Below are 27885 nucleotides of genomic sequence, written 5' to 3' on the forward strand. Positions count from 1 at the left end.
GTCGAATCAAAACTACCCAGACAAAAATCTCCAGAAAATAATCAAAATGTGCACACTCGGCACGTCAACAACATACAGAAAGTTACGCGGTAAAAACTGAACCAATCAGAAAATACGGACGAAAATCACGAATAAAAATCAATTCCGGACAGAAAATACCGCTAAACACAACGGTTCTGAAAATTGAGAAAGGCGGAATGTGTCTTACCTTGCGTACAGCAATTTCCTGAACAGTCTCTTCGGACGAAAACAGCCCCGCATCGCCCGAAAATCAACTTTTCCACTTTTTCCTTCATTTTTTCTCTCTCCTGGCTTTTTCTCTCTTCAAAATATCTCATTTCTATATATATGCAGACTGATCGTCCAGGACGATCGCACTTCGTCCTGGGACGATCTGGCTCTGGACAAGTGTCGTCCAGACGAGATTTAATTATCGTCCCCGGCGACCGGTCCTCTAGAAAACTTTCGTCCAGACGATCCATGCAGCCAGAACTGTTTTCCTTGAACAACCTGTACCGATCGCCCCGGACGATCCAACTTCGTCCGGACGAACCTGGAGCAAAAACTGATGTTACATCCATTCATACCATTTCTAGCAAAATCACATATCTCGGTATTCCATTGTCTTTCTATAGGCTTAATATGGAGGATTACATGCCGTTAATTGATAGCATTAACAAGAAGTTTACTGGTTGGAAAGCAACAATTCTATCACTAGCGGGTAGGATACAATATTTGAAATTCACAATTCAAAATTCTATAGCTTATTGGATTAGAGGTGCAATATTGCCTAAAGCTGTCCACAAATTTTTTAAAAAATCTAGCTCTAGATTTTTTATTTTTTGGGGATGTAAATTCTAACAAGAAGTTACATATGGTTGCTTGGGACAAAGTATGTATTCCTATATCCAAAGGTGGATTGGGTATCTCTTCTATACCAGCTATGCAATTCTCATTCAATTGCTCTGTCATATTAAGACTGTATAACAATCAATCACCCCTTTCTGTATGGCTGTTAAGCAAATACATATCCCCTTGGAGGCCTCCTCCGGCTGCTGCTTCTAGGTTTTGGAAATCTATCTGCTACTAACTCAGCTAAACATTCTTTTAAATTCAGGATTTCAAATAAGGCTCCAATCTCCTTGAAATGGGATCACTGGTTGTATGGCAACAATCTTAGTGACCTTCTTGGTTCTACTTCCATTGCTCATATTCCTGACATTGCTCTTTCAAATTCTATTTCAAATGGTGCATGGGTTTTGCCTGATAACCTCTCTCCCAGTATTAAAGATGTATTATTGGGTATTCATGTTAATGCTGGCGAGGGACCCTACTTGCTCTGGTATGATAAGGAAAAAAGTAATTTTAAAAATTATATGGATGAATTTCATTCGGATATGGAAGACTGCAGTTGGTATAAGATGATATGACATAAAAGAAATGCATTAAAATTCACTGCTTTTGCATGGTTGGCTAATGTTGGGGGACTAAAAACAGCTGATGCTCTTAGAGTTAGGAATATTGTTGTTCCAACTAAATGCATTCTATGCTACAGTGGTGTTGAAACGTTATCACACATCTATTTTGAATGCCCTTTTTCTTTCAATATCCTGATTTCTGTATTTAAAGGGATGAGCAGTTTTCTGCTCAGGCCTAATCTCAGACAGGTTTTTGATTGGATCAATGGGAGGTATAATGGGAATCTGGAACTGCTAAATTTTTACAAACTGATTCTCTCCACTATGATCTATTATCTTTGGAAAGAGAGAAACAATAGAATTTTTGGCAATCATGTTCAATGTCATACTACTTTATTGTTAAGTATCAAAAGAGTTATTTTTGAGAAGGTAATGAAATGGAAAAATGCTATGAAGTTACTGGACAGACTTTAAGCTGGGCGGCTCTGTGTATCCCGTTGATGCCCCTTCGATTCTATGCAGATATGCCCACCTGGACAATGATGAAGCTCCCCACACTCCCTTTTGGATGGCCCATGGATTTCCATGGGCAACCGGGGTTGTGTTTTGATCTGTTTTCTCTGTTTATTATATTCCTGAGTCCAGGTGTTTTTTGGGCATGGGAGCTCTGTTTTTTGGCTTGTTTTTCAGGCTCAGGTTGGAGCTTTTTTTCTCCAGATAGGCGATCGGTTCGTGCGATTGGATTCTGATGTCTTTCTGGCTCTCAAGTTGTCCTATGATGCTGTTATCTCTGGGAGATCCGAAAGTTTTTGGTCTCAGATGTCTGATTTTTTTTCTGTTCTTTTACATGTCCAATCCTGATTACTGTTTTACTTTCTGATGGCGTCTTTGTTAGTCATTTACTTGCTTTTTCAGTCTTCTATTTTGGGCTTCTTCAAGCCAGCCATTTTTTGGCTTTAGTATTTCCCTTACTTTACATGTAAGCTTTTGATTAATATACGGGCTACGCCCAAATTTTTCCAAAAAAAAAAAAAAATTTAGCATGCAACAATCTACATAGAAGACAAAATACCGAAACAAGATTTATCTTTTAAATGGCATTTCTCAAGTAGAAGTTCAGTTTGCTGATGGAATAACTCTAATTATTGTACTTGACAATTTCCCAAAAAAAAAAAAATGTACTTGACATACTTAAAAAGCAATAATCATAATTTATATTATAAAAGCAATTGAACGTGTTACCTTTTTTTTTTCCTCCTCACATCGCTTTTATTCACAATATATTCTAAAATTAATTTTTTAAAATTAAAATTTAAATATGCCAATATGCTTGAAAAATTAAAATTCCGGTTACAAATATAACAATTGAGATTTTATTTTAGGGGTGTAAAAAATCTGACACAACTCGACTAGGAAAATTTCAGGCTTGGGCCTAACTCATTTGCCATATGGGTCGGCGTAGGTCGGGTTTGGATTCGAGATTCCGACCTGTTTAAAAAATCAAGTCGGATTTGGGTTGACCCAACAACTCGAAAACAAACCGGATTTGACCCACGTCGTGTCCGCATAAAGCTCTCCGACGGTTCGGGTCGCGCGTCGGGTTGGGTCAACCCGGTAACCCATGCTGGTCGGGTTCATGTTAGAAATCCTGACCCGTTTGTAAAACCGGATCAAATTCAAATTTCTCCGTTTAAACTCGAGTCAACTCGAGTTTGAGCTGAACCTGACTGATCGACCCATTTTGACACCCCTAATTTATCTCATGCTTTTGATATTAAAAGTCAAACATACGAATACATTTAAATTTTAATTCTACTACAATAAATTTGTATCGTGTTTTGAAATTTAATTATACTAAAAAAATAATTGAAAAATTTTTGATTTGTTCTCCCATATTTTCAGTGCTTACTTTTTTTTTTTTTAAATATTTGAATGACATATTTTCAAAAGAGAACATGATTATTTTAAAATGAATGAGAGAATGTGAGAGATAATGGAGAGGTGATTGATTTTTTTTTTTATAAATGAAAATATATTAATTGTCATCCAATAATGGATGGGGCATTAAAATAAAAAGAAAAAAATATTTTAAATAGAGCAATTATAATAATTTTATTTTAATTAAAAAAAAAACAAAAAAACAATGGAAGGGATAATCTGAGGGCTTTGGGCGTGCCGGAAGATATATTCATACGTACATAAGTCCATCTACATTCCTCTACTAAGCCAAGGCGGGGGCCGAAAAGAAGGGTTTCGTCGCTTCTGCGTCTCTGCTTCTGCTTCTCTGGGAGAAGGCGGCGTCTGGATAGTAGGGCGGGAAGGGGAGGCAAAAGAAGGGAAAGAGGAGCGATAGGATGGACGGTGGCAAGGGCGCAGGGGGCAGCAGGGGCGACGGCACCGTGGCGACTGCTGGAATTCCTGCTGGTGCGAGGAAGATGGTGCAAAGTCTCAAGGAGATCGTTAACCTCCCAGAACAAGAGATCTATGGCACGCTCAAGGAGTGTGGCATGGATCCTAGCGAGGCCGTGCAGCGTCTTCTTTCTCAAGGTGCGGCTTTTCTTCCTCTTCTCTCTTTGTACGCTCGGCCTGTCGTCTATGTATGACTATGTTTTCAATTAATTGATGCATTTGTTGGAGGAAGTCTAGGAAAATAGGAGATGCGGCGAAATGAAGGTCTGATCAGGTAGCTTTGATTCGGGACTTGCAATGGATTATTGCTATTAAGTGCGTGTTGTGTTGTACGGCTCTGGCTGTTATCTGAGTGGAAAGGATCAAGTACTTATTGATAGGTGGATTCAGGATTTCTCAGCGTGTTTTATGCTGTTAAAATTGAGTGGTGAATGTCATTGTTCTCTTATTTCTTCTTACGACTTAGATTACGATACCGCTTACTGGGTTTTCTACCTGATGTATCTGTACAATTTAGAGACCAATTTATTCTTGTTTTTGGATTAGGAGAGTTGGGTGTCTTCAGCACTTAACTCTTAGATCAAACAGTGGAGGCTGTGGTTGCTCTGTTTTTGTCAACTGATTTTCAACTTTGCCTACTCTTCATTGCTGGTGGAAATTTAAATTTACGCTCATTTTATTTACTGTTTAGCTGGAAATGGTTCTATGTTACCCTTAATTTGCACTCTTCTATTTAAATTCATCCGCTTATTAGAAAATTGCCTTCCTTCAGTTTGTTTGTGAGAAAGTTTGCCTTTTCTTACAACTAATATATATATATATATATATTGGGTTTGTTGAACTCACCATTGAGCACTATTCAACTTGGGTAACCTTGGAACTGACAATAAGCTACAAAAAGGTTGTGGATTAATATATAGTACTGAATTGTTAGTGGATGCTTTCTGCACCAAACTATTATGACCCCTTCAGAATGCTATACATATTTAATTACTACTTGGACCAGTTAGGATCTTTTTTTTGATCTGTCAAGGAATTGAGCTTGAAAGGCAGGGGTGTAAAAGAACATGGCTGGTAGCAGTTACAGCTTTGAGAAGAGAAGCGGTTATGATGAATGATAGTTGGGATGAAAGGTGAGGTGGAGGTGCCCCTTTTGTCTGAATTGGATGATGATAAAGGTGTATTGGAGTATGGTTATTGAATGATAGTGAGTTTGTTGATGGTTGCTGCAAAGGAGCGTGGTGTTACGATGTTTGATGATAGTGAAAATGGTGCTGGTGGCCCTTTTGTCTGAATTGGAGGATGATAAATGTGTATTGGAGTATGGTTAGTTGAATGATAGTGAGATAGTGGATGGTTGCTGCAAAGAAGGGTGGTGTTAGGAAGTTTGATGATAGTGAAAATGGTGCCGGAAGATCTTCTTTCTCATTGTTGTGGTGTTAAAAGGCATGTAAAGAGAAAAAAAGTGAGGGCGGGGTGAAGTAAATGATGGGGTGTGATGACCGGTAGTAATAAATACATAGTTTTATGTTTTGGTGATGAGGAAAACCATCATATGACAAATCCATCCTCCTATTCAATTATCTTTTTTATAAAATATGAATTAGTTGTTATTGGGTTAGGTGGAATCAGAGTAAGTTTCAATGAAATACTTAGAATGGTGATGCATTCCGGTTTGAGATGCGTACTATTAGCCCAACAATAGCTGATTGGCTCAAGTTTTGGGTCGAAATGTGACCCATTGCAAGGACTTTATTTCACATTGTTTAGCAGATGTTTGATCTACTCCTTGAAGTTTTTGATATTGTCTGAATAGTCTAATGCTGGATGTTCTTAAACAATGGGTTGAAAGTTATCAATTTATAACAAAAACTTATGCATGTCCTGTGTGGGTTGCAGGATATCTATTAATTTTGGTAGTGCAAATTTGTACTTCAAGATACAAATTATGTCCTGGATTGCTCGCTTCTTTTCTTAGAATCATTTTCCATGGCAATTCACCAAACCTTCGTTTCTGAAGTCATCCACTTTTTTAAATGCTTGCCAAGGTTAAGCTTATAACAAAATTTGCACGTCGACCAACCCTCAAGATGATATGCTGTTGGGAGCAATTAGACCCTGGTTTAAGATTTTTTTTTTTTAAACTGTCTAGTAGGTAAGTGATGATGCATGAAACGTTTTCACATGAACCTTTTATGATAGGTTCACAAAATTGTTGAAAAGGAGTTTTGTTTGTGCAAACATCATATGCAATTATGCATTCTTAAATATTTGTACTGAAGTACTTGATCTCCAATCATCTAGCCAGCAATGTTTCATGGATTCAAGTGGGCACGAAAAATATCTTTGATATTTAAGTTGAGTGTGATAAAATGTGAATGTGAAGATGGATGTGTGTCAAAACTAGCTAGGATAAATTAATGAATGAGTATATTAAATGAAAGTTTGGACTTTGGAGTGATATCTATTGAATACATGGTAGTTTAAAATGTACCTAGGTCGTTTGAGCATTTAAAAATTAAAATATAAAATGCACCTAATCTATGAGTTGATAGTGTTAAAAGATTAGGAAGATTAAGGTTTATACTTATGATAACAAGGATTGAAGTTCAAAATGATTATGAAGAATAGATTTAATACCTTAACAATACTTACCAGGATCAAGTGAAAATGAAGATTCATAAAGCTGACCACAAATAGTTGGGATAAGGCTAATGATGTTGATGTAAAATATTTTTCTCTTATTTTCTTGTTCACAACCTTGCATGTGTTTTGGTTTCACTCATATATGGTTTTCTTTATATGATCTATATATAGTTTGTTTTTTGTTATATTGAAAGGCACGCTTCTTTTGTAGATTCATTTCATGAAGTGAAGAGCAAACGTGATAAGAAGAAAGAGGTTAGTTCATTGTTGAATTTAGTTTGTATTTTGTTTTTGTATAAGTAGCGCAGCTGGAAAGTATTGAAAGATAAACTTCTTTCAACCATTTTTTGATTTTGCTGATTCCAAAATTCTCTACATTTTCTTGGAAACACATTTAACAGTAGCATGCTATTAGTTAGATCTGTGGCCAAAATTTGCTCATATTCTATTAATGTATTCATAAACTTTTTTATAATTAGTTTAAGGGAAATTGCTTTAGCTCAGTCTGAACTTAATTAATAGTTGTTTCTTAGATTCTACATCAAAGTATTAATTTATTCATCAACTGGTTTTCTCCCTAGATGAAAGAGCTTCCTGATTCTTGGTCTCGAACGACAAACAATACTTCAGGTCGTGGAATTCGGGGCATGTCTGATCGTGTGCCCAGATCTAGTTCCATCCAGAGCAGTTCGAATGGTACATCAGACATTTTCTACAACTCTACTCTAAGATTTCTTTGTTATGCCCACTTTTTTTTTGTAAATCATAATCATTGAAATTCTCAACCCTTTCCAGGCTATTATGAAGGCAGTCGTGCTAAGGCTGTTCAAAAGAAAGAAGATGGCGCTGGAAGTGTTTCTTCTTCCTCAAATATGGGATCTAGCTCTTCTGTTAGTAGAAAATCAACAATCATAAGGTTGTTATTGTTTTCATATTCTTTTTGTTCTCCAGGAAATTTGAGACAGAAATGCCAATTGCAGGCTATTCATATATTAACTTTTTCTAAGTTTTGGACAATGCCTTAGATATAGTTCTTTTGTTTTTACTTCCTATGTTAATTTTATATTATGTGAATATTTTATTGCTTTTATATAGATTTCTTTTTGTGCAAGTTGTGTTTGAATTTAGTACTTTCTGTGTTTGAAACATATTGTAGAAGTATTTCACTTCAAACTGTGGTGCCTTATTACATCTTTATGATGTACGTCATGAGGAGTTTTCTTATGAAAAAAGATGTTTGGTTTTAACATTTGTTTTGCAGACCCTTCCGTCATCTTACCTCTTATTGAGAAAGTGTTAGGAATTTTGAGCTATGTTACCTAAAAAATTACATCATAAAGCGCCACCCATCCATAATCTCTCAACTATCTCACCCTTCCTTACAGAAGACGGACCCACTCACCCATTATGAAGGTGTGTACGGGCACCCAAATACCAAAAAATGTGGGTAAAGAAGGGTAGAAGTCCACGAAGTTGTTAGCAGAACTATTCTTCTTCAAGTCTTGGAGTTTTTAAGTCTTCAATGAAAATATGCATCATCAATGTAAATCAAAACAATAATAATATCTTGGTTGTAAAATTACTACTATCAATGTCAGCAAAATGATGAAGCTAAAATTTCTTTTTCGGCATGGTTGAATTAACTTTTTTGTTCTCAGTAACATTTTCATGATAGAGCATTTGATTCTCATTGATTCCAGGAATTGAGATTTATTTCATTCCATTTTTTTATGGCATTCATCATCAAGTATTATGCATATCCAAATTTGTGGCTGTATTGCCTATGCATGGTATCTGTCTTTTTATGCCAATGCCATATGACATTTGATTTGTTCTACATTGCTACCATACTTAGGATAGGGCTGTAAATGAATCTAGCCGAATCGAGCTTCGTGGGCTTGAGCTCATTTGCCAAGACATTGTTGGAGCTTGACTCGATAAGATTTGAGCTTTTTTTATCTATGTTTGAGTTCGAGCTCATTTGCCAAGACATTGTTTGAGCTCAACTCGTGTTCATGTTCGAGTTCGGTTCATTTTAGGCTTATTGAGCCTATTAATGAGCCTCTCGTTTAACAAGTCGAGCCTATTAACGAGCCACTTGTTTAACAAAATAAAATATCTTAATCAAGCAGATTGTCAACAGCAGTAGACCAATCCGTCCCTTGCTGCCCGCTAAGTGTCAAGCGCTCTATACATTTTTTTAGTTATTTAAAGCAAAACCAAATCACTCAAAAACAATGTGGGACTAACTTCTCTTTTTTGTGGTTTTGCTGATGGCAAGCTGCAGGCGTGAATTCGAGCCGTTGGCGTGAAAGCAAGGTGGGCCATGGGCGGGATATTAAAAAATGGGAAACGGAGTGAATTGTATTAGGCGGGAATTAAATAAAATTAAGGAGTGAATTAAATAAGGCGCTGTAAAACTGAATTAATAATGTGAGTTCTAGTTGCGGGCGTGAATTAACAAGCCCTAAGATGTTGTTAAAATTAACTAAGTCGTTCTAAGACGTTGAAATAATTTAACTAATAGTGAATTTTAAAACTGAATTAATAGTGAATTTTAAAATTGAATTAAATAATTTAACTAATAAAATTAAGGAGTGAATTAAATAAGTCGTTCTAAGACGTTGTTAAGAAAACAAAATTAAATTAGAATAAAGGACTTGCAAAATTTCTTGTTAGTATTTATTTTAAAAATAAATTATTAAGTTAGTTAAATTAATTTAGCAATATTTATTTTTAAAACTATTTACTTATTTTAAGCTAACTTGAGCCGAACATGAGCCTTAATCGAGCTCTTATCAAGTTTCTTAATGAGCTTGTTCAAGAGCTTTAAACGATACTATTCGTGAACATAAAAGAACTGAAATACAATCTATTCAAGCTCGTTCATTTAGCTATCGAGTATTTATCTAAGTGTTCAAGTTCATTTGTTTAGCTTATCAAACAAACATGAATGAGCTCTTATCGAGCCGAGCCACGAGCAACTCGTCGAACGCTCGGTTCGTTTACAGCCCTACTTCGGATTTAGCTACTAATTTAAGGAACAACTTTAATGTGCAGTAGTGAAAGTTCTAAACTGTTCTATACTTTTCCAATTTCAAGCAAATGTTGCCTTGGATACCTTAATAATTAATAAATGCATTTATGAACAACCATATTAATTTTGACTTTAATACTTATACTTCTAGTGAAATTCGTTTTTGGGAGAATTTTAAATTGCTTTCATCTTGTAGCAATTCAGGGGCATCAATATTCTGCATCATAAGGCTTGGCTCATACACAGGTCTTGACCTCATCTGGTACTTCTGTCGGCATATTCCATTTTGGTGGTTCATGAATACATGAATACTTTGATGAATGCCTTGGAAATCACGGTTTGACAGAAGAATGTTTTTACATAAACATCTTATATTCTTAATTGGGATATATTTACTTAGTTAATGATTAGAATTCATTTCTGGTGTGATCTTTTTTTTTTTTTAAGTCAAGAATAAGCTTTCGCCAATTCTAGTTTTTGTCAGTACATGCTAGTTTAACTATAACCTCGGATATTCAGTTTTGTCTGTGTTGCTTAGTTGTTGATTTTCTTGTATGCTTTTGGTGCAGTGAAAATGCTCCTTCAGAAAACCTTTGGCAGGGAATTGGTTCATCTGATGGGAGCTATCTGCACTCTCAGCTATCATCAGGGTATCAACATACTTGGGCTGGGATGCCTGGGCATTTTTCTATGGCTGATATTGTTAAAATGGGCAGGCCTCAAGGCAAGCTGTCTGCTACAGTTGCGGGAAATTCATCACATTTTTCTCATAATCATATCATATCTGATACAAGTGACAAATATTCGGTGAATCTAGTTCGACCATCAGAGTTAGATCAGAGAGTTCATTCTCATGGTCCCCATCAGCCAGTTGAAGATATAGATATTGATCCAGGAACAACTAGGAATGAGCATGTTTCTGATGATGGTTGGCCATCTGTTAACCAGCCCAAATCTGGGACTGCTTCAGACATCTTGGAAACTTCTGGGGCTGCTATCTCTTATTCTGATCCATCAAAGGTTGAATTGGTTGTTGATGAAGCTCAGTTGCATCAAACTTCAAATGAAGATGAAATCCCTGAACTAGATCGATGTTCTAATTCTGAAAGTCTGCCAGAATCTGAATCTATATCTGATGGGGAAATTCAGGTGAACAGTTCAGAAGATAAATCCAAACTAGACGAAGGCTCACTACAAAATATCAGCGCCTATCTGTCCCAAAGGCATTTATTTGAGCAGCAAGGTCTCTTTTTTTTTTTCTTGAAGAAACTCATATCATTTGAATTAATATTTAGGCATTTTAGCAATTTTCTTGAATCGTATTTAAGGTTTGCAACCGGATGAATCGGTTAAATATAATGTTCCCTAATTCTCCTGTGTTTCTGCTTGTTATATGTGCTCCTGGACTAGTGCAAATGTTAACGGGCATGTTTCATAATCGCTCTGGCTTTCCAGGGAATTTATCTGGGAGCTTACTGATTATTGATCCGATGAAGTTATTTATTTTATCTCCCAGCCCTCTATTTACTGGTGGCTATGTTTGCATACATTTTTTTTTAAATTTTAGTAAATATTTCACAAACCAGGACTTACACAAATTTATAATGTTAATTTGGTATAATATTGATGTACTTTTTTGTGAGACTGTCGAGAGGCATTTTTCTGAAGCAAGTGGCAGAACTAATTGTGAACATTTGTATATGTAAAGGTGTGATTAATTTTAAAATTATGCTGATGCATATTAGTGCTGGTATTTGAGGAGTTGAGCTGGAAGCTTACTGATTCATGGTCTATTATAGATGTTATTTTTTTGTCTACCAGCCTCCTAGTTATTGGAAGTGTGTTCGACTTGTTTTAATTTAGCCGTGGAATGATTTATGCACATTAGGACAAAGATTGAGTTTTAAGATGTTAATTTGCTAGCATAATTATCACTATGAGTTGAAAGTCAGTTTTGTGAAGCTTTATTACCGCTTTCATTACCGGGTCTTTCCCCTTCTCAATCTTCTTATGCTTTGTTTATTTCTCAAGGAAATCTATTGCATCTGTGCTTATTGATGTTTTTGTTGTTTTCCAGTTGACGATGCCAATGTAGAAATTTCATCAGCTGCTGCAAACTTGCAGAATCTTAGACTGCAAAAGGATGGTCTAACTGCTCCTTCTTTGGAGGATAATCCTGCAGTGATAATTCCTAGACACCTGCAAGTTACTAATGCTGATTGCTCACATCTGAGCTTTGGTAGTTTTGGCTCTGGAATAGGCACCTCCTTTTCCGGATCATTACAACCAAAGCCACTGCATGACAATTCAGAGATCGCTAATGTTGCTGATGATGCTCCTTCACTTACTCATTCAGAAGCCAGGTACTTCTCTATTGTCATATATTCTCTTTATTTTGCTTTGAGCTATTAGTTTTATGTTGAATGATTTACTTGCAGGAACTCCAGTTACTATGAGAATGATGAGCTAAAATCCCAAATAAATGAAGATGCAAGAGCTGGTATGAATACTGTGAATTATGACATGCCTTCAGCTTCAGAACCTGAGCTCATCAGGGATGATGCAGTGAATACCACACATGAACTGCAGTACAATTTTCCATCATTATCTGGCTATGGGACCTCAACATCAGCGCAACAAAGTGCCACTGCTTTTTCCCATCCTCAAACTAATTTACAAATGCAAAATTTTGCCTCTTTATCAACTCTAATGGTAATTTTCTGTTCCTTGGTCTCTATACTGACTGCTTATTTCTTAAGGATTCAGACTCATCTTAAACCCTTATTACATAGGGAAATAGTAGGTCTATTCTGATTGCTTACTTTAGATTAGTTGTTTCTGCCTATTCGTAGAGTCAGCCTTCTAGTGATTTCAAAGTAGCTGGCAGTTAAGTCTGTTTAAAACAAACTATGATGAGGCTTATCGAGATGTTCATGTTTTTTATCAATACACTAGAGATCTGTAGATTAGGCATTTAAATATTTTATGCTAATTATTCTTTATATTTGTTTAGTGTATTTATTCATTTTTTTCCTTTTAGGATGCATTTGTCATTATTAGTGTGTGGGGATTTTGTCCAGGTCATCCCATTCCTATGAATAGCCTTGTAAGCATCATTTAATCCTATTTTGATAAATGTTATCTATTTTGGCCCCTTGGTGAATTCGATCTGCAAAAAAGCTTGAACGGAGGTGGTGTAACGCTCTTCCTCCTTTGATAGTCTTAGAGAGCCTTACGAGTTTGAGTTCCTTTCTCTTTTTCAAATTTCCTTATTCCAAGCTCGTCCGCTCCTTATTTTTGATTTCCTATTGTTTTCTACTCTCCACCAGCCTTATAAAAGAGTGCTACGTGGTAGGTTTCTAAACTTCCACTAGGAAAAAAGTTGGATATAAATAGATCTGTACAGTCAAATATAAAGCAGAGGAGAGAATGGATAAATTTAAAGCCTGGCTTTTAACAAAAGGGTGCATCCAAAGATGAGATATTGACTATTAAGAAATTCTCTTTCTTATTGCAAAACTCAATAAAATTTGGATTTTGGGTTGGCCTCTTTATTAAATCTATATGTTAATAATGCTTTTCTTATTGGCGAGCACAAGTAGGAACAATAGAGAGATCTCATCTAAATTGGAAAATCAAAGAAACATCATTATAGTAGCACACTTCAAAAAGCTCTACATGCTCTCAAACAATTCTCTCATGCTTTGTTTGACATTTTTTTTAATATTTTGATGGGTACACTTAGTGCTGAAATGATCACACTTTTTTTAGCAAGCTCTTATCTAAAGAAAAATGACAATTATGATAATATATTCAAGTGACATTATATTAACACGTGACAATGAGGAAACACTAATCGAATTAGAATGATTTATAGCAAGAGAATTTGAGGTAAAAGATTTAAAAATCTAAATACTTTCTTTGTGTAGAAATGACTCGATGAAAATTAGGTATTTTTATTTCCCAATGGTAGTATATTCTTCATCCATTTCAATAAATAAAAATGATTGGATGTAAGCTCTTAAAAACCTTAATGGAACCAAGAAGAAAATGGGATCACTATTAATAACATGCATCTTCAGTAGTGTTGGTATCAATGACTTTTAGGCAAACTCATCTACCTCTTGAGAAGAAAATATGAAGAAGAAAGACTTATTGTGTTCTTTCTGATTTTGTTAAACCACATCTAAGTCATTTTCATTAGAGACCTTTATGTAAGCCAAAACTTGCATATAAAGCTAATTTGGAGTTTGAATCAAACCTTGAACTAACATTCGAGCTCAACTACAAATCTACATGTGATATTGAGTTTGAGTTTGAATTAGATTCTGTGAAACTCAAACCCGTTGTAGTTGTCAGTTCAACCAGGGGATTACCAAATCAAATTTATTTTGAATATGATATTTAACCTGGTATTGTTTTTGTATCGGGGTCTCAATATCTTATTTGGAGGACTTCAGTCAAGCATGCCAAATTGCACTGACAAGGTCATGATGCGTGTACGAAACAAAATTTTTGACTTAATTAAATTAACATGCATCACATTATGTTGCATTCTTTATTATTGATATTCATAACTTGCATACTAATTATTGAAATATATTTTCCATGCATAATAAAAGTTTGAAAATTGTCATAAATGTTCGTCGTCTTAATTTGGGTAATTATGAGCTATATAATGGTCTTAATTCATATCTTGTTTGCTTTTTGCACTCCACCTACAAGAACTTTCTACCAGAGCGTATGACTTTATTTAATCATTAGAAAGCTAAAATTTAATGCTTATATTCTTGATTTATTCGTATAATTAATAGGAAAGTTTTGTTATCATATTTTGGCACATTAAAGTCTTTGATGTTGGCTACATGTGTTTCCTTTGTTCGATCTTTTCAATTGCAAACTTGTTTGCGCTTATTTTGCCATTAGTTCCTAGTTAGCATTAGATTGTGAATGAGAGATTATTTTTGGGCTGTTGGGTTCATGGATATCTAACTCATTGTCATGGACGAACCTCATCATTTTATATGAGTTTTTTTCGCCTATCTCTCTCCACTTTCTAGAGTAGTATTGAGGCTTACACTCTTTAGAGGAGAGCTCTTCTCACCATGCAGAGTTGAAGACAATTGAGAGGTTCCTCATCATCGTTGATGTCCCAACAACATATATTAGATTAGATTAGGCATTAAAAGTTTTTCGTAACGTTTTTTTATTCATATTTGTTTAGGGCATTTATATTTTTCTTCTTTTAGGACATGTAAGGGCTATTTCGCATTTATGTCATGCTATTCCTATTACTAACCCCTGCAAGCGCTATTTAAACCTAATTTTGGTAAAAGCTATGTGTTTTCCTTTCCTTGGATTGTTTAATCAGTAAAGAAGATTTATTGGAGTTGTTGTGATTCATTCCTTCTATATGAGTTTTAGAGAGCTACATGAAACAATCCAGTTTATTTCTCTTGGTAAGCTTCCTTCTTCCAAGCTTCACAAACATTCATTCTTTCATTTGCGAAGATTTCTGTCCACCACCCACCCCTTTTGCATGCAAAGAGATCCTAAAAATCCATCTCAAACATTCTTTATACCCGTCTCTATCAAACTTTCATGTGTTCTATGAAATGTCAACTTCTCTAATCCCTTTGAAAAAATTGAATTTGCAAGTAATTAATGATTGCTTTTCTCATTATTATTTTCTCAAACATGTATATTTTATTAGAAGTAACTTTGTTCCGGGATGTCATCCTCCAAGAATAGAGGTCATTTCCATTTTCATTAGAGTAATTTTATCCATGCTAATTGTGGGCTCCGAAAATTTGCACCCGACCTCTCCATAATCTCTCTTTTTCCTTGTCTTTATTAGAGACCCCCTTCTTCGGAGGAGACAACAATATCTTACCATTTCTCAGTTGTACTTAGGCCAGTTCATTCGATTCAGACTCGTTTAATGAAGTATTTCCTTCAGAGTCGGTCATAGTCACTTCAGGAGATTTGTTTGGAGGCTCAAAGTTACCATCCAAATTTACATGCTCCATTTGCGATGCTAGGTCGGGATCTGATTCACCTTCATGCAGAAAATATAGATTTTCTTCCAAACTGTAATCCATTGGTGATACCACCGAACATGACTCATAAGCTGCTTTTTCAGCTTGTTCTTCTTTGATCAACATATTTGATGTCATCGAAATGACCCGGCATGTTTCCACATGAATCGAGTCTTCATCAGCTTCTTCTGCTTCATCTATTTTAAGCTCTGACACAAAATCAACGAGCTTAATAGGATGCCTCAAAGTCTGGTAATACTCGTCCAAATTGTTAATCGCCTTTTGAGTTGCTATCTTTTTTCTTCTTTGGCTTTCTTAGCTTGGTTCTTTTCTTGGAAGATCTTGATTTTGCCGTATCAAACTTTGATGAGCTAGCTTGGCCAGAATTGCACCCAAGTTAGTTTGATGTAGCATTTGAGATCTTTTTAAAACTATTATGATTTAGAATCGAGCTTTATCTAAAGCTCAGATAGAGGAGAAAGGGAGTCTTCTTGTCTCTCTTTCTTAAGTCTCTTAAGCTATCTTTTTGCATTTAGGACAACGATGACTTGTTGCTCAACAAATCGCAGTCTTTTTCACAACCTCCCTTAAGTCGTGCATTCTATGGAGTGCCTTCATCTTGATACTCCAATTGTCATGGTTGTTTGTCTTGAGCACTAATACCTAGAAGGAAATCACATCGCTGTTCACCATCCTTGACATCATTTTGTTGCACTGAGAAAGTTCTTAGAACTAAGCAAGGTGAAGGATAAAATAATGTATATTTTGATGGGAGAGATTGTTTATTTTTATTTATCATTTTGATTGATATAAACTCAAATACATCGTTGCTATTTATGCTAGTGGTATCTCTATTATGATTATGGCAACATATTTCAATGTAATGACTATAATTAGCTCCATTGAAACTCTTCTATGATAATGGTCATCAATTGACATTCTAGATTTTCTAATGATTACTTAGGACTAAATTTCAGCCGACCCCATGTAGTGGCGTAAATGTTTGTTGTTGTAGTACTTAAGAATAAATTTATGCATCTTCAAGAGATTATCTAGAATGTGTACTCTAATTGGATAACTAAAGCCTAAATAATAATGGGCCAAAGTCAAGTTAGCCTCCATTATATCTTCAGTGGTTTTGAATCTTCTATAGTTGTAAAACAAGTTTGTTTCATGAAGGAATGCATGCCTGGAAGGGCTGTAACCTTCTTTAGCATGAAAGAAAGGAAGAGAAGGGAGGCTTTGCTTGTGGCATGGGAACCTTTACCAGCATGCATGTTGGCATCAATTTACAGGGTTCATACGTTTCTTGTGCATATAGACCAAATGCTGTTTATGGTTGAATGTTCTTTTTCTATTTTATATTCTGCTTAACATTATTTCTGCAATTGTAAATTTCTTGCAGCAACCATATACTAGTTCCTTACCGAGCAGTTTATTGGCACCCACTCTTCAACCCCTCAGAGATATTGATCTTCCTTTTTCATCATTGCTTGCAACTCAATCACTGTCTACAAAACACAGTGCAACATCCTCTATTAGTGGGCCATCCATTTCCATTCCTGAGGTAGATTTTTTCTCCTTCTCAACTGTTTTTTTTTGTCCTTGTCTATTTCATTAATGCTGTTTGGTTTCATGGTTTGATTGCATCCAAGTTAGTTTCGTCCGCTTTTGTTTTGACGCACATTATTTTTTAGAGGGGTTGCTTTTTATATTATAATTTCAACAAATATCTAAAATTCTTTATAAGCCATCCGTGATTTTCTTAAATTCTTCTTGTACTTGTTTGTTGTATATTTTTTTTTTTCTTGGGAAGCTTGAGGATTCATGCACTTATTTATCCGATCTTTTAAAAAAAAATGTGGTTTTATTTGGCAGCTTGTTGATGTCGCGAAACTGTACCTAGTTCTGCTGGGACTATTAGGCTTTCCATTCTCCCGGAATTGTTGCGGTTTTATGCTGGGTGCTTTTGTATGTTTGCTCTACTTTGGGTTTGTTTCATGGGTTCTTGTTAGCGCATGTGGTTCATGTTCATGGGCATGTAAAACATTGTAATCATATAATGTAATGGAAATTCAAATTTAAGAAGTTTAACTTCTTCCGACTTTAGCTTGGTGGCGTTGTTCTTGGACATTTATATATGTGTGCATGTATGCGCTTGTAAATAGGGGTGTCAAATTCTGACCCGACCCAAAAAATTTCGGGTTTGGGTCAACCCGTTTGCATTACTGGTCGGGTTCGTGGTCGAGTTTTTGACCCGTTTGTAAAATCGGGTCGGGTTCGGGTTGACTCAGAAACTCGAAATCGACCCGTTTTGACCCGGGAAAATGACTTGTCTTGTCATACCAGCTTGTTCCGTTGCCTCATGTTGTTACGTCACCCAGTCGTGTCTAATCACGTCAGGCACTTAGGCTATTGCATCGCGCGCCATCTCTCAGTTGTGTTGCACAGTCGCCGCCGTGCAACCAACTCCGGCGCTTTGCCGTTCCGCCTCGACCACGCTAAGTCCGGCGTCCACCTCGGCTTCGCGTTGCTCCGGCTGCACCGTAGTTCCGCCTCGACCATGCTAGACGCTAGTGTTTGATGCAACCAAAAGTATTACAACACAAACACAAACAACTTTTAGGATTGCAAATACTAACATCTTCCTTTAAGCACAAATAAGACAGACATAAACCATAAAACTTATATATATTTTTGAGAAGAATGATAAATGTGGAGTGGAAACCGTGGAGAGAAGAAGTAGGTAGAAATCTGAGACAAGTTAGAAGAAGAAGAGAAGAAGAAGATAATAGCTCGCAAGCTATTACAAAACCCTATGGTTTTCTTTTCGAAAATCAGTCCATATCTCCTATATATCCAGTAGAAAAATAATAGGAAAAAGAAACCAATAGTCACCCAAAGCAGCTGCCCCATTTAGCCAACCAGAACAGAGGAAAAACCCAAGAAAAAGGTACGACCAACCCAATAACCGAACGGACAAGCAGCCCAACCAGCCAGAATCAGAATAGCTAGGAGCCCAACAGACACCAAGGAAAGAGCACGACATGCTTAGGAATCGAGCAGCCAGGTGCTCAAAAGCCCTAGCCCCCAATCAGCCATAATACCCCAAACACCAAACAACTAAAGAAAGATGGGCCAAGCCTATTTAGCTAATTTCAACCTACTAACAACTGCCCATTAATCTAAATTTTGATTGAATCAGTGTTCGGGTCATTCGACACTTCGACTAGAAGCAGGCCGCTTCGACGCTCCGACTCGACCACCATGTTGGACTTAGCGGACCTGAAGCAGACCGCTCGGCTCATGCATCATTTTTCGTGGGTTGGGTCTGGTTTACCATTAAGCCGCACGGGTCGGATTCGGGTTGAAATTCTGGACCCGTTTTAAAATTGGGTCGGGTTCGGGTTGACCTGTTTAGACTCGAGTCAACTCGGGTTCGACCCGAACCCGACCCGCCAACCCGTTTTGACACCCCTACTTGTAAAATATTTTAATTATCTCATGTTATGTAAGTTATCTAATTTTTCAATTTAGCCTGGTGGCATTGTTCTTTGACAATCTAGTGTTGACATTGCCACCTCTGCACCTCAATACTTTGGTGAGGATTGATTTATCTCCACTTATATTATTCATCTACTTGTTAATCCATCACATACATATTACTTTCTCTTCCTCTCAATCATTGTGACTTTCACTAAGATTGAAAAATTACTTAATGTTAACTAATTTTGATAAGTATTTGAGGTTTATTGTAAAATGTCCTTTGTTGTTATTGGAGGAGTGTTAAAAGTTAGGAATGCAATCCCATTGCATTTGTTATTTATAAATTGTATGAAGCTAAATAAAAGATATTCAAGCTATGAGGAGTTTTTTGTCATTATGCAAGATCTTTATTAGTGGAGACTTTACTTCTTATCAAAAGATTTTGTTCTGTATTGCGATCATCAAGATTTGAAATATTTAAATTCCTTAAAAAAGTTGGGATAGATATGCTAACATGCAGTTTGACTGCCAGTATTTTGAACTCATGCAGTTCGATAATACAATATTACAGTTTAAAGTAAATGCAATCTATTCTAATTTCTCAAGGATTTTTTTTGCTTGCAAAGTAAATGCATGAAACTAACTTTTTTCATTTGTTTGGACGTAAAATTTAGAGTATGGGGTCTATGGGTATGGTACTATTGAGGATCCTTTCACATGCATACAATTAATGCATAATGAGACTTTAGATTAATGATTTTATAACTACTTTTACATAGTGTTTGTCAACTGTAAACAACTAAATTAGCTTTAAATGTGCCACAATTGTGTTCTTTTCATTGATATCAAGCTTCAAGCAGCAAATGGTAAAGTCAGCATCAATCGGAATCGATGTGGATGACATCTATGACAATTGGAATGGTAATATGATAGATGACGGCAACGACAAAGAGAAGACACTTTGGCAACATAGACAATGATGATAAGATATAGGAATAACTAGAAGTCTTTAGATATTTCCGTTTGAGCTTGAAGATTTAGTTGACAATTACCTTCACCGTCCAAGATATCCGCTTGATGTCCCCATCCATGCACATCATTATTGTGGGTAGAGTGGAGTAGAGTGCAAAGGTTAAGGAATGGGATTTAGCCTTTTTATTGTAGAGGAAATGGTGAAGAAGGGTGCGCAAGCAATAAGATGAGGAATGCTTGTTGACCTTCATAGTTGTGCCACAAATTTACTTGAACAAAGTTAATGATAATAGTGAAATATTGATGTAGTGCTGCAAAAGATTGCCTTAAGATGTCTTGCCCATAGTCAAAAGTGCTCAACCATTGTTTGTCTCATACACTAGATCATAATAATGCATCATCAACACGTTGAAAATAACCTAGGGTAGACTCCCATATTGCTTAATTCTCCCCACAATAAAAGAAGAAAATTCCCACTAGCCAGCCAACATGAGGATGACAATTTGTGTGAGGAATGAGAAAGTTGTGAAATGGAGAGTGCACAAACATATGATATCACTTGTTATCATAAATATAATGAAGAAATTATACAATAACAACAAGCCTTTATCCCACTACGTGGGGTTGGCTACATGAATTTTTTTTTCTCCATTATGTCATGTTAAGAGTCAAATTCTCATTTAAATATAATAAAAAATGTCATTTCTAATATTTTCTAACCAAGTCTTCTTAGGTCTATCTTTACCTTTCTTAATATAGGCCAAATCTAATACATATAATCTCCTAATCTGTTCATCAGAAGGCCGACATTTTATGTGACTAAATCATCTAAGGCGACTCTCTCTAATCTTATTTGTTACTAGAGCTACTCCAACATTTTCACGAATATGCTCATTTCGCATTCTATCTCTATGAGTAAAGCCGCCATCCATCTGAGCATCCTCATTTCTGCAACACTTAACTTAATTTTATGCTTCCCTTTTAATGGACAACATTTTGCATCATAAAGCGTTGCAGGTCTTACCACTATCTTATAGAATTTTTTTTAAGTTTGATGGATACTTTTCCATCACACAACAGATCCGATGCATTCCTAAACTTCAACCATCCAACTTGAATTCTACTAATAAAATTCTATTATATTTCACTATCACTTTGGACAATAGAATCAAGATATCTAAAATGTGTACTCTTATTAATGACTTGATCGCCCAAAGTCACAATGCCCTACTAGATCTATTACTACTAAAATTACACTCCATATTCGATTTGAGATATTCTCAAAAAAAAAAAAAAACCTTTAAACTCTTAGGTTGACCTCCATAATTCAGGTTTATCTTCAACTCTCTCTAGTCTTATCAACAAGAAGAATATCATCAACAAAAATCATACACTTGGGTACAATCTCCTTCAAATATCTAATAAGAACATCCATGACTGAAGCAGAAAGATACGGGCTTAAAGCTAATCCTTGATGTAATCCAACTGAAATAGAAAAATACTTGATCAAACCACCTTGTATTCGAACACAAGTAACAATTCCTGCATATACAAGCATATATATTTTTTATGACTTGAATATAAGCATTATTAACTCATTTCTTTTCTAGAACTTTTCATATCACTTCTCTTGGAACTTTATCATAAGCTTTATCTAAATCAATAAATATCTTATATAGATCCTTCTAATTCTCTCCATACTTCTCTAGCAAACCTCTCAATAAATGTATAGCTTCCATAGTAGACATACACGGCATGAATCCAAATTTATTTTGGAAACATTAGTATCACATCGTAACCTATGCGCAATAACTCTCTCCCATTGTTTTAAGTATGACATATTAAATTAATTCCTCTATAATTTGCACACTCTTGTGCATCATTTTCATTCAAAAAATAGGAATCAACACACTCCACTCATCAGACATCTTCTAGTCGTAAAATAATATTGAAAATAAATAATAATAATACTGATAATTAATAGAATTAAAATATTAAAAGCATGTTAATAATGACAAAATAAAGTCATAGGAATAATAATAATAATAATACGTATGTAATAATAAATAAATAATAATTAATTTGATTTTTTTAAAATAATAATATCAATTAATTATTTTTGAATACATATATATACACTTAGATACTCTTAATTCTTTTTTTTCTATATTTATTATTCTAAAAATTTTGTAGTTGTCCAAAAGTTCTGCATCTACTTTACATTTGTTCATTTTCCCACTGCACCATTCAGAATTGTGTCATTCATCCCCCCCTCCCCTCTTTTCAACAAAAATATAAAACAATACCCTTTACCAATACTCCTCCACTTACATGCACACTTCATGCATCTTTCTTATCCTTCAACTCTCATCTATTAATTTCCAAGGTCTCCGCTTGTATCCCACACCACCTCCCTCAACCTTACATCCCTTGCGTCCATCATCGACCAGAGCGCGCAACCTTACCCATCTTTGTACATACTCATGAGTGAACACTGTTCATGCTCCAAGCAATCACTATACCAGACCACCTTTGTCCTTCTATTCTCCTCTCGAAACCATCACCAAATCCAATATTGACTACCCTCTATTTCATTTTACCTCACGCTTCACTTGTTTCTTCCTAATATCTTTGCAAACTATTGACCTCTTTTAACACCCTCACCCATCACCAAAACTCATGCAAATCCTCAGTTGCCTCTCAGGACACCTCACACAAAAAGAGCCACCTCATTTGCACGCCCCAAGTTAGCCACCGATAACTCTTATGGCTGCTACAACAACTGACTCAACTCAATATCTTCATTAGCTCTTCACCCAGAACTCTATAACTCTTAATGTAGGAACTCTCAATAGATATATCTTTTATGAACATTATTTCTCTCTCCCAACATCAGCAACCACATCAAGCGATGCTCCAAAATGGTGATTGTTGCTCCTCCCGTTGAACTTATTGGCACCCTCCAAAATTCTCTTTCTTGACCACCTTCTCTCAGGCCAATGCATGCAATCCCAAGCTTCAACAATCTCCCAAACCATCTGTCCTTATGCGCCACACGAAATTTGGTAACGCCGTATGGCTCGTAACTCTTATCAACCCAATGCTGGCTACATCCACATGCAAACTACTCTTCCTTATTGCCAACTTGTACTTGCAATTTCTTTGTCTCTCTTTATCCATCTCTCTCTCTCTCTCTCTCTCTCTCTATATATATATATATATATATATATGTATGTATGTATGTATGTATGTATTTATTTATATACACAACACTTATAAAGTGGAAAAGACATAATAAGTGTAATTTTTGTCCCATGCAAATTTTGCCCTCGCCGTAACCTCTAAGTTGACCTGTCCTCTTGAATGTATAACACAAATGACATTTTGCTATTTCCTCATACCTTGTTTGTGATGCATTTTACATGACGAGTGAAACCATTCTATGCTTTTCTTGGTGTGGTTGTGGAAACTTGTGCACAACATGCTTGTTGCAGTGATTAAGCCTTGTGTGAGCAGCACAAGGGGAAAATATATTCTGTTGTAACTTCTCTTTTGTATTTGATCATACACGGTTTTTTTGGTGTGGTGTGGTAGAAGAGCCGTCCTTAGTGGTTTGCACCATCCACAGCTCTCTTTGCATGGTGGTGTAGGCCTACGATGTCTTTTGTTATCCCTTACATGGGATGATGCCAAAGTGTTACCCAATTCTTGTGTTTTTTCTCTTGAAGAGGACAATAAAAATATCTTTCTACAAAACATGAAAATTGAATAAAAACGAGCAAATAAAAAATTACAAAACAAGAAGTACAGAATAATTTAAGTCATGCTACAAGCCACGTAAAAAAAATAGTACATTGAACTTGGCAGCTCGGCTATGAGCACAGACAAAAGATAATTTGCTCTTGTTGAAAAATGTGTAAATAAACTCATGAATATACAAGATTGTGCTATTTATGTTTCAAGAGGTGCACAAATCGTTGACATTCGACCTAAAAGAATCTTATCTATAATCCTCCATTAGATATTTTTATGCAATTTGTTCTTTATACTATTTTGGTTGATGAGATTGTTTATATTGTTGATAATAGATTTCAGAGATCTGTGTTCAGTAACAAGTTAGAGTTTGTTGTGAGAACTCATTGATTATTTTATTAGAAATGGAAGATCTGCCCCAATTTGCTTAATGAGTTTTGAACGTTGGCAGATTTGATGAAAAATTGCATGTTTATTCTTGTTGGAAGTCACGTCAAATAAGGCCCATGCAATGTCTATTTGATTATTTTATTTTATTTTATAGTTTTTTGTAGCTTGGAACATGCCTGAGATGATGGCCTTGAGAAGAGATGTCATAAATATGTATTAGTATTAGGTTGGTCTAGATGGTTTGGTTTTTAGATATCTTAAATTTCAAAGATCAATAGATGGCTATTGAAAGCTTAACTCATCAGAGTTGAATATTTGCCAAGTTGGCTAGATTTATGCGGTTATAGTTATTTTCTTTGGGATTGTGACGGTTATGCTATTATATTGGTATTGCTATTGTTTTTCTGTGGATGCTTGTTACATATGCTGTTTTCTCAGCTATTTTACTACAAATTTGTTGCTGCTTTGGATTTCTATTATTTGAGTTCTCATTAGAGTGTATAGTTCTTGCTCTATAAATTTTTGTTTGTTGTATCTATTGTAAAAAATCATGATTTAGGAATGATGTTTTTTTAAATGGCAACTTGAGAGTTATCTAAAATTAGATTGGGTTGATCATGTGGCAACCATATCTATTAACATATGGATGAGTCTATGAATATATTTATGAGGCATGTAAATTATTAACTTTGATTGAATAAAATCTCATACAATTTTCAATCTTGTTTGTGATAGTAGGATTTGTTCTTCCTTCGAATGCTGGTACAAGTGCAACTACTTAAGTTGGGGATAAGTCGATCCTTGTACCAGCATGAGTTCTAATTGTTTTTGGTGAGCCCTTTTTGACTTAAATTTTTTTTTTTGCATACTTTATTATTTGTTTGCTAGTGTTTAAGATTTTGTTTAAATTGGGCATAATTCAGATTCTATTTTGTGATGATTAAATTACAATTGTTCTCTAAGTTTAATGTGGTTCTAATATCTTGTCGGTTTCTTTGGGTTTATTTGATAATCACATCATCTGTTTGGTTCTATTTTTTGTATTTAGTGTCTGCATTTAAAGAAAACAAGTTGTTGACTATTTTGTGTTTTGTGATCTACAAATCTTAAGTTCTTTCTTGTGATTAATATACATCACATAATTTTAGTGAAAGAAATCTTACCTAAATCGTCTTGCATTAGCTGATCTTAGTACTATTTGTTTTCTCTTTCCTTTGGTTCATAAATTTTAGGGTAGAAATTGCACCCATAATATGGATAATATAATGTTGAAGGTTTAGGAAAGGATGCTAAATATAACATGGATATGAGTTTTGCTTAAAGATTTTTGTTATCTCATGCAACTCTTAATTATAATAAATCGAGAATTATGATTTACAAAGATGTAACTATTATTGACGATGAGATCTATTAAATAACAATTGTCAACTTTTCATACCATTATGAATTCTAGTGATTTCTTTCTTCTTGATAGCTTGTATATACTTTGTTATTGGTTTGTTTGTGCTCTTGATTTTGTTCAACTTTATCATAACTGAGATTTTAGTCATGGGGATTAAAATGTAATTGCTTGCTGATTTGATGTGTTTCAAATATTTTGTTGATTTCTTTGAATTTATTCGTTCACTATATTTTTATTTGTGTTCTAATTTTTGTATTTACTGTTTTTATTTAAAGAAATAATTTGTTGGCTTATTTTGTGATTAATGATCTACAAAAACTAAGTTTTCTTAATGTGATTTATAATCAATTAATTCTAGTACATGAACCCTAACCCTAAACTGTCATGCATTAGCTGATTTTAGTGTTATTATTATTTTAGTTTGGTTCATAAATTTTAGGGTAAAACTTGTACCAATAAGATGGATTTTTATGCAAAAGGATTAGGAATGAAGAAGACCAAAGATAATATAGATACAAGTTGTGCGGAAAGGTATGTGTAGAATAGGATTATCATGCTATTTAATATCCTATAGTAATGAATGAACAATCAGGATTTATTAAGATATATCTAATAATGACGATTATTGAAATTAAATAACACTTGTCAACTCTGCATGCCATGAATTATGTATCTTATCTGGTAGTGCTTAATTTATGTGCAGTTCGTTGTTAAACTGTTTAAGTTAGCATCTTGGTTGCCCTAACTTGTTTTGTGGGTTCCTCGAGTATTCAGTCCGATGTTGTTAATGTTATAGTAGCTGCTGTTGATTTGATCCATCCAACTAGAACAGCATCTAAATGATAACTTAGATTTGGACGGCTTTTTTCCTGCTTCTTAAATCAGCTTTTTAGCTAGAAAACTGCTTTAAGAAGCAATAAAAAAGTCGCCCCAAACGAAGCCTTTGAAGTTTGAAAAGGCAAATGCATTGTAATTTCTCCCTAGATTAAAATCTTTTACTGTTATATTAATTCTAATAATATCTGTTTCTATTTTTCGTATAAACTTTCTTATCTCGAGTTTGGATAAACGCTGCACCATAGATTGAGGTCTTCTATTGTTATAGAAGTGCCAATGATATCTATTACTTTTTCTGGTGTTAAATTTCCTAATTTAAGTTTGTATAATGCAGCAAAAGCCTAGTGTTTTCTCCAATCTTCAGCAAGTTCCTCAAAGCTCCTCCAGCTCCAATCTTCCTGCTGGGCATGCAATCCCTCAACACCTTCATATCAATCCTTATTCCCAAGCAACTCTACCTTTAGGCCCATTTCCTAACGTGATTAGCTATCCATTCCTTCCCCAGAGCTACACTTACCTGCCTTCAGCTGCTTTTCCCCAAGCATACACCAGCAATGCTCCCTTCCATCAGTCTACTTCAGCAGTCCACAATGCTGGCTTAAAATACACACTCCCACAGTATAAAAGTAGCTTGCCAGTGACCAGCTTACCGCAGCCGGCTTCCGTAGCCTCTGCTTATGGAAATTACAATGGCTCCGCTAATGTTCCTGGGAATTTCATCTTGAATCCTTCAAGTACCTCTACAAGTACAGCACTAGGATTCGATGAAGCTTTAAGCTCTCAGAAAGAAGGCGCTCATTACCTCCACCTTCAGCAGGTAAAGATCTCATTTGCCACTGCACTTCAACTGAAGTGACTCTTTTCTTGCCTAACCTTGGTCCTTCTTGTTGCTAGAATGAGAGCTCACCCATGTGGATCCACAATGGCAATTCCAGAACCATTTCACCCCTTCCTCCCAATACTTTCTATGGCTTCCAAGGGCAGAATCAGCTCAACAACTTCAGACAGGCTCAGCAATCTGCACACTATGGACCCATGGGCTATCTTAACTTATATCAGAATCATCAGCTAGGTGGACAAGCACAAGAGCATCAACAGAATCCTGGTGAGGTGAACCTGAATAGTTCTCAGGGAAATTCTTCGCAGTCGCACCAGATCTGGCAGCACGGTTATTGATGCAGATTTTCCACTCTAAGCTTGGGAAGTGTGATGGCCTGTTTATGTGTTACGGTTAGATCATGTGAAAGCTCAGTTGAGTGTTTCTGTCTGATCAACTGTGTATAAACTGAGTATCTTACAGGCTGCTATTCTTTGGCTCGAGCTCCATGTATTGCAGGCGTTGAGTGTTTTATGGCTTGTAGCGTTTTGTGTGTGGGGGTAATTTAGAAATGCTTTAGTTGGTGCGTGTGAGTGAAACGTCTATGCACTGTTGCTCTGTTACTTTTAGTTTTAAGTTAATCTAACAAGCTTCTGATTTCCTTTTTTTTTTTGGGAGAA

At 35.5% G+C, this 27885-nt stretch overlaps 1 protein-coding gene across 3 annotated transcripts; it reads left to right on the forward strand.

Moving 5' to 3' along the window:
• Positions 1-3629: 3629 nt before the first annotated feature.
• Positions 3630-27874, forward strand: LOC110098701. Of its 3 annotated transcripts, none has more exons than XM_020825601.2 (10): positions 3631-3965; positions 6685-6728; positions 7055-7169; positions 7269-7389; positions 10080-10753; positions 11588-11873; positions 11949-12222; positions 16954-17115; positions 26723-27205; positions 27283-27874. In XM_020825601.2, the coding sequence occupies exons 1-10, from the start codon at positions 3773-3775 to the stop codon at positions 27562-27564; spliced, it is 2634 nt and encodes an 877-aa protein (XP_020681260.1). In that variant the 5' UTR covers positions 3631-3772; the 3' UTR covers positions 27565-27874. The 3 variants fall into 3 exon arrangements, with proteins under 3 accessions (XP_028548611.1, XP_020681260.1, XP_028548610.1); XM_028692777.1 differs by having other exon boundaries at positions 11958-12222; XM_028692778.1 differs by lacking the exon at positions 16954-17115 and having other exon boundaries at positions 3630-3965.
• The last annotated feature ends 11 nt before the right edge of the window (positions 27875-27885 follow it).

This window comes from Dendrobium catenatum, unplaced genomic scaffold (assembly GCF_001605985.2).
Source record: "Dendrobium catenatum unplaced genomic scaffold, ASM160598v2 original_scaffold_274930, whole genome shotgun sequence".
Taxonomy (NCBI): domain Eukaryota; kingdom Viridiplantae; phylum Streptophyta; class Magnoliopsida; order Asparagales; family Orchidaceae; genus Dendrobium; species Dendrobium catenatum.

Bases quoted from the DNA above. Each gene is read 5' to 3' on its own strand.
- LOC110098701 (XM_020825601.2), top strand. From the start codon at position 3,773: ATGGACGGTGGCAAGGGCGCAGGGGGCAGCAGGGGCGACGGCACCGTG. The intron at 10,754-11,587 runs GTCTCTTTTTTT...GTTGTTTTCCAG, and splicing joins GCATTTATTTGAGCAGCAAG to TTGACGATGCCAATGTAGAA. The intron at 27,206-27,282 runs GTAAAGATCTCA...TCTTGTTGCTAG, and splicing joins ATTACCTCCACCTTCAGCAG to AATGAGAGCTCACCCATGTG.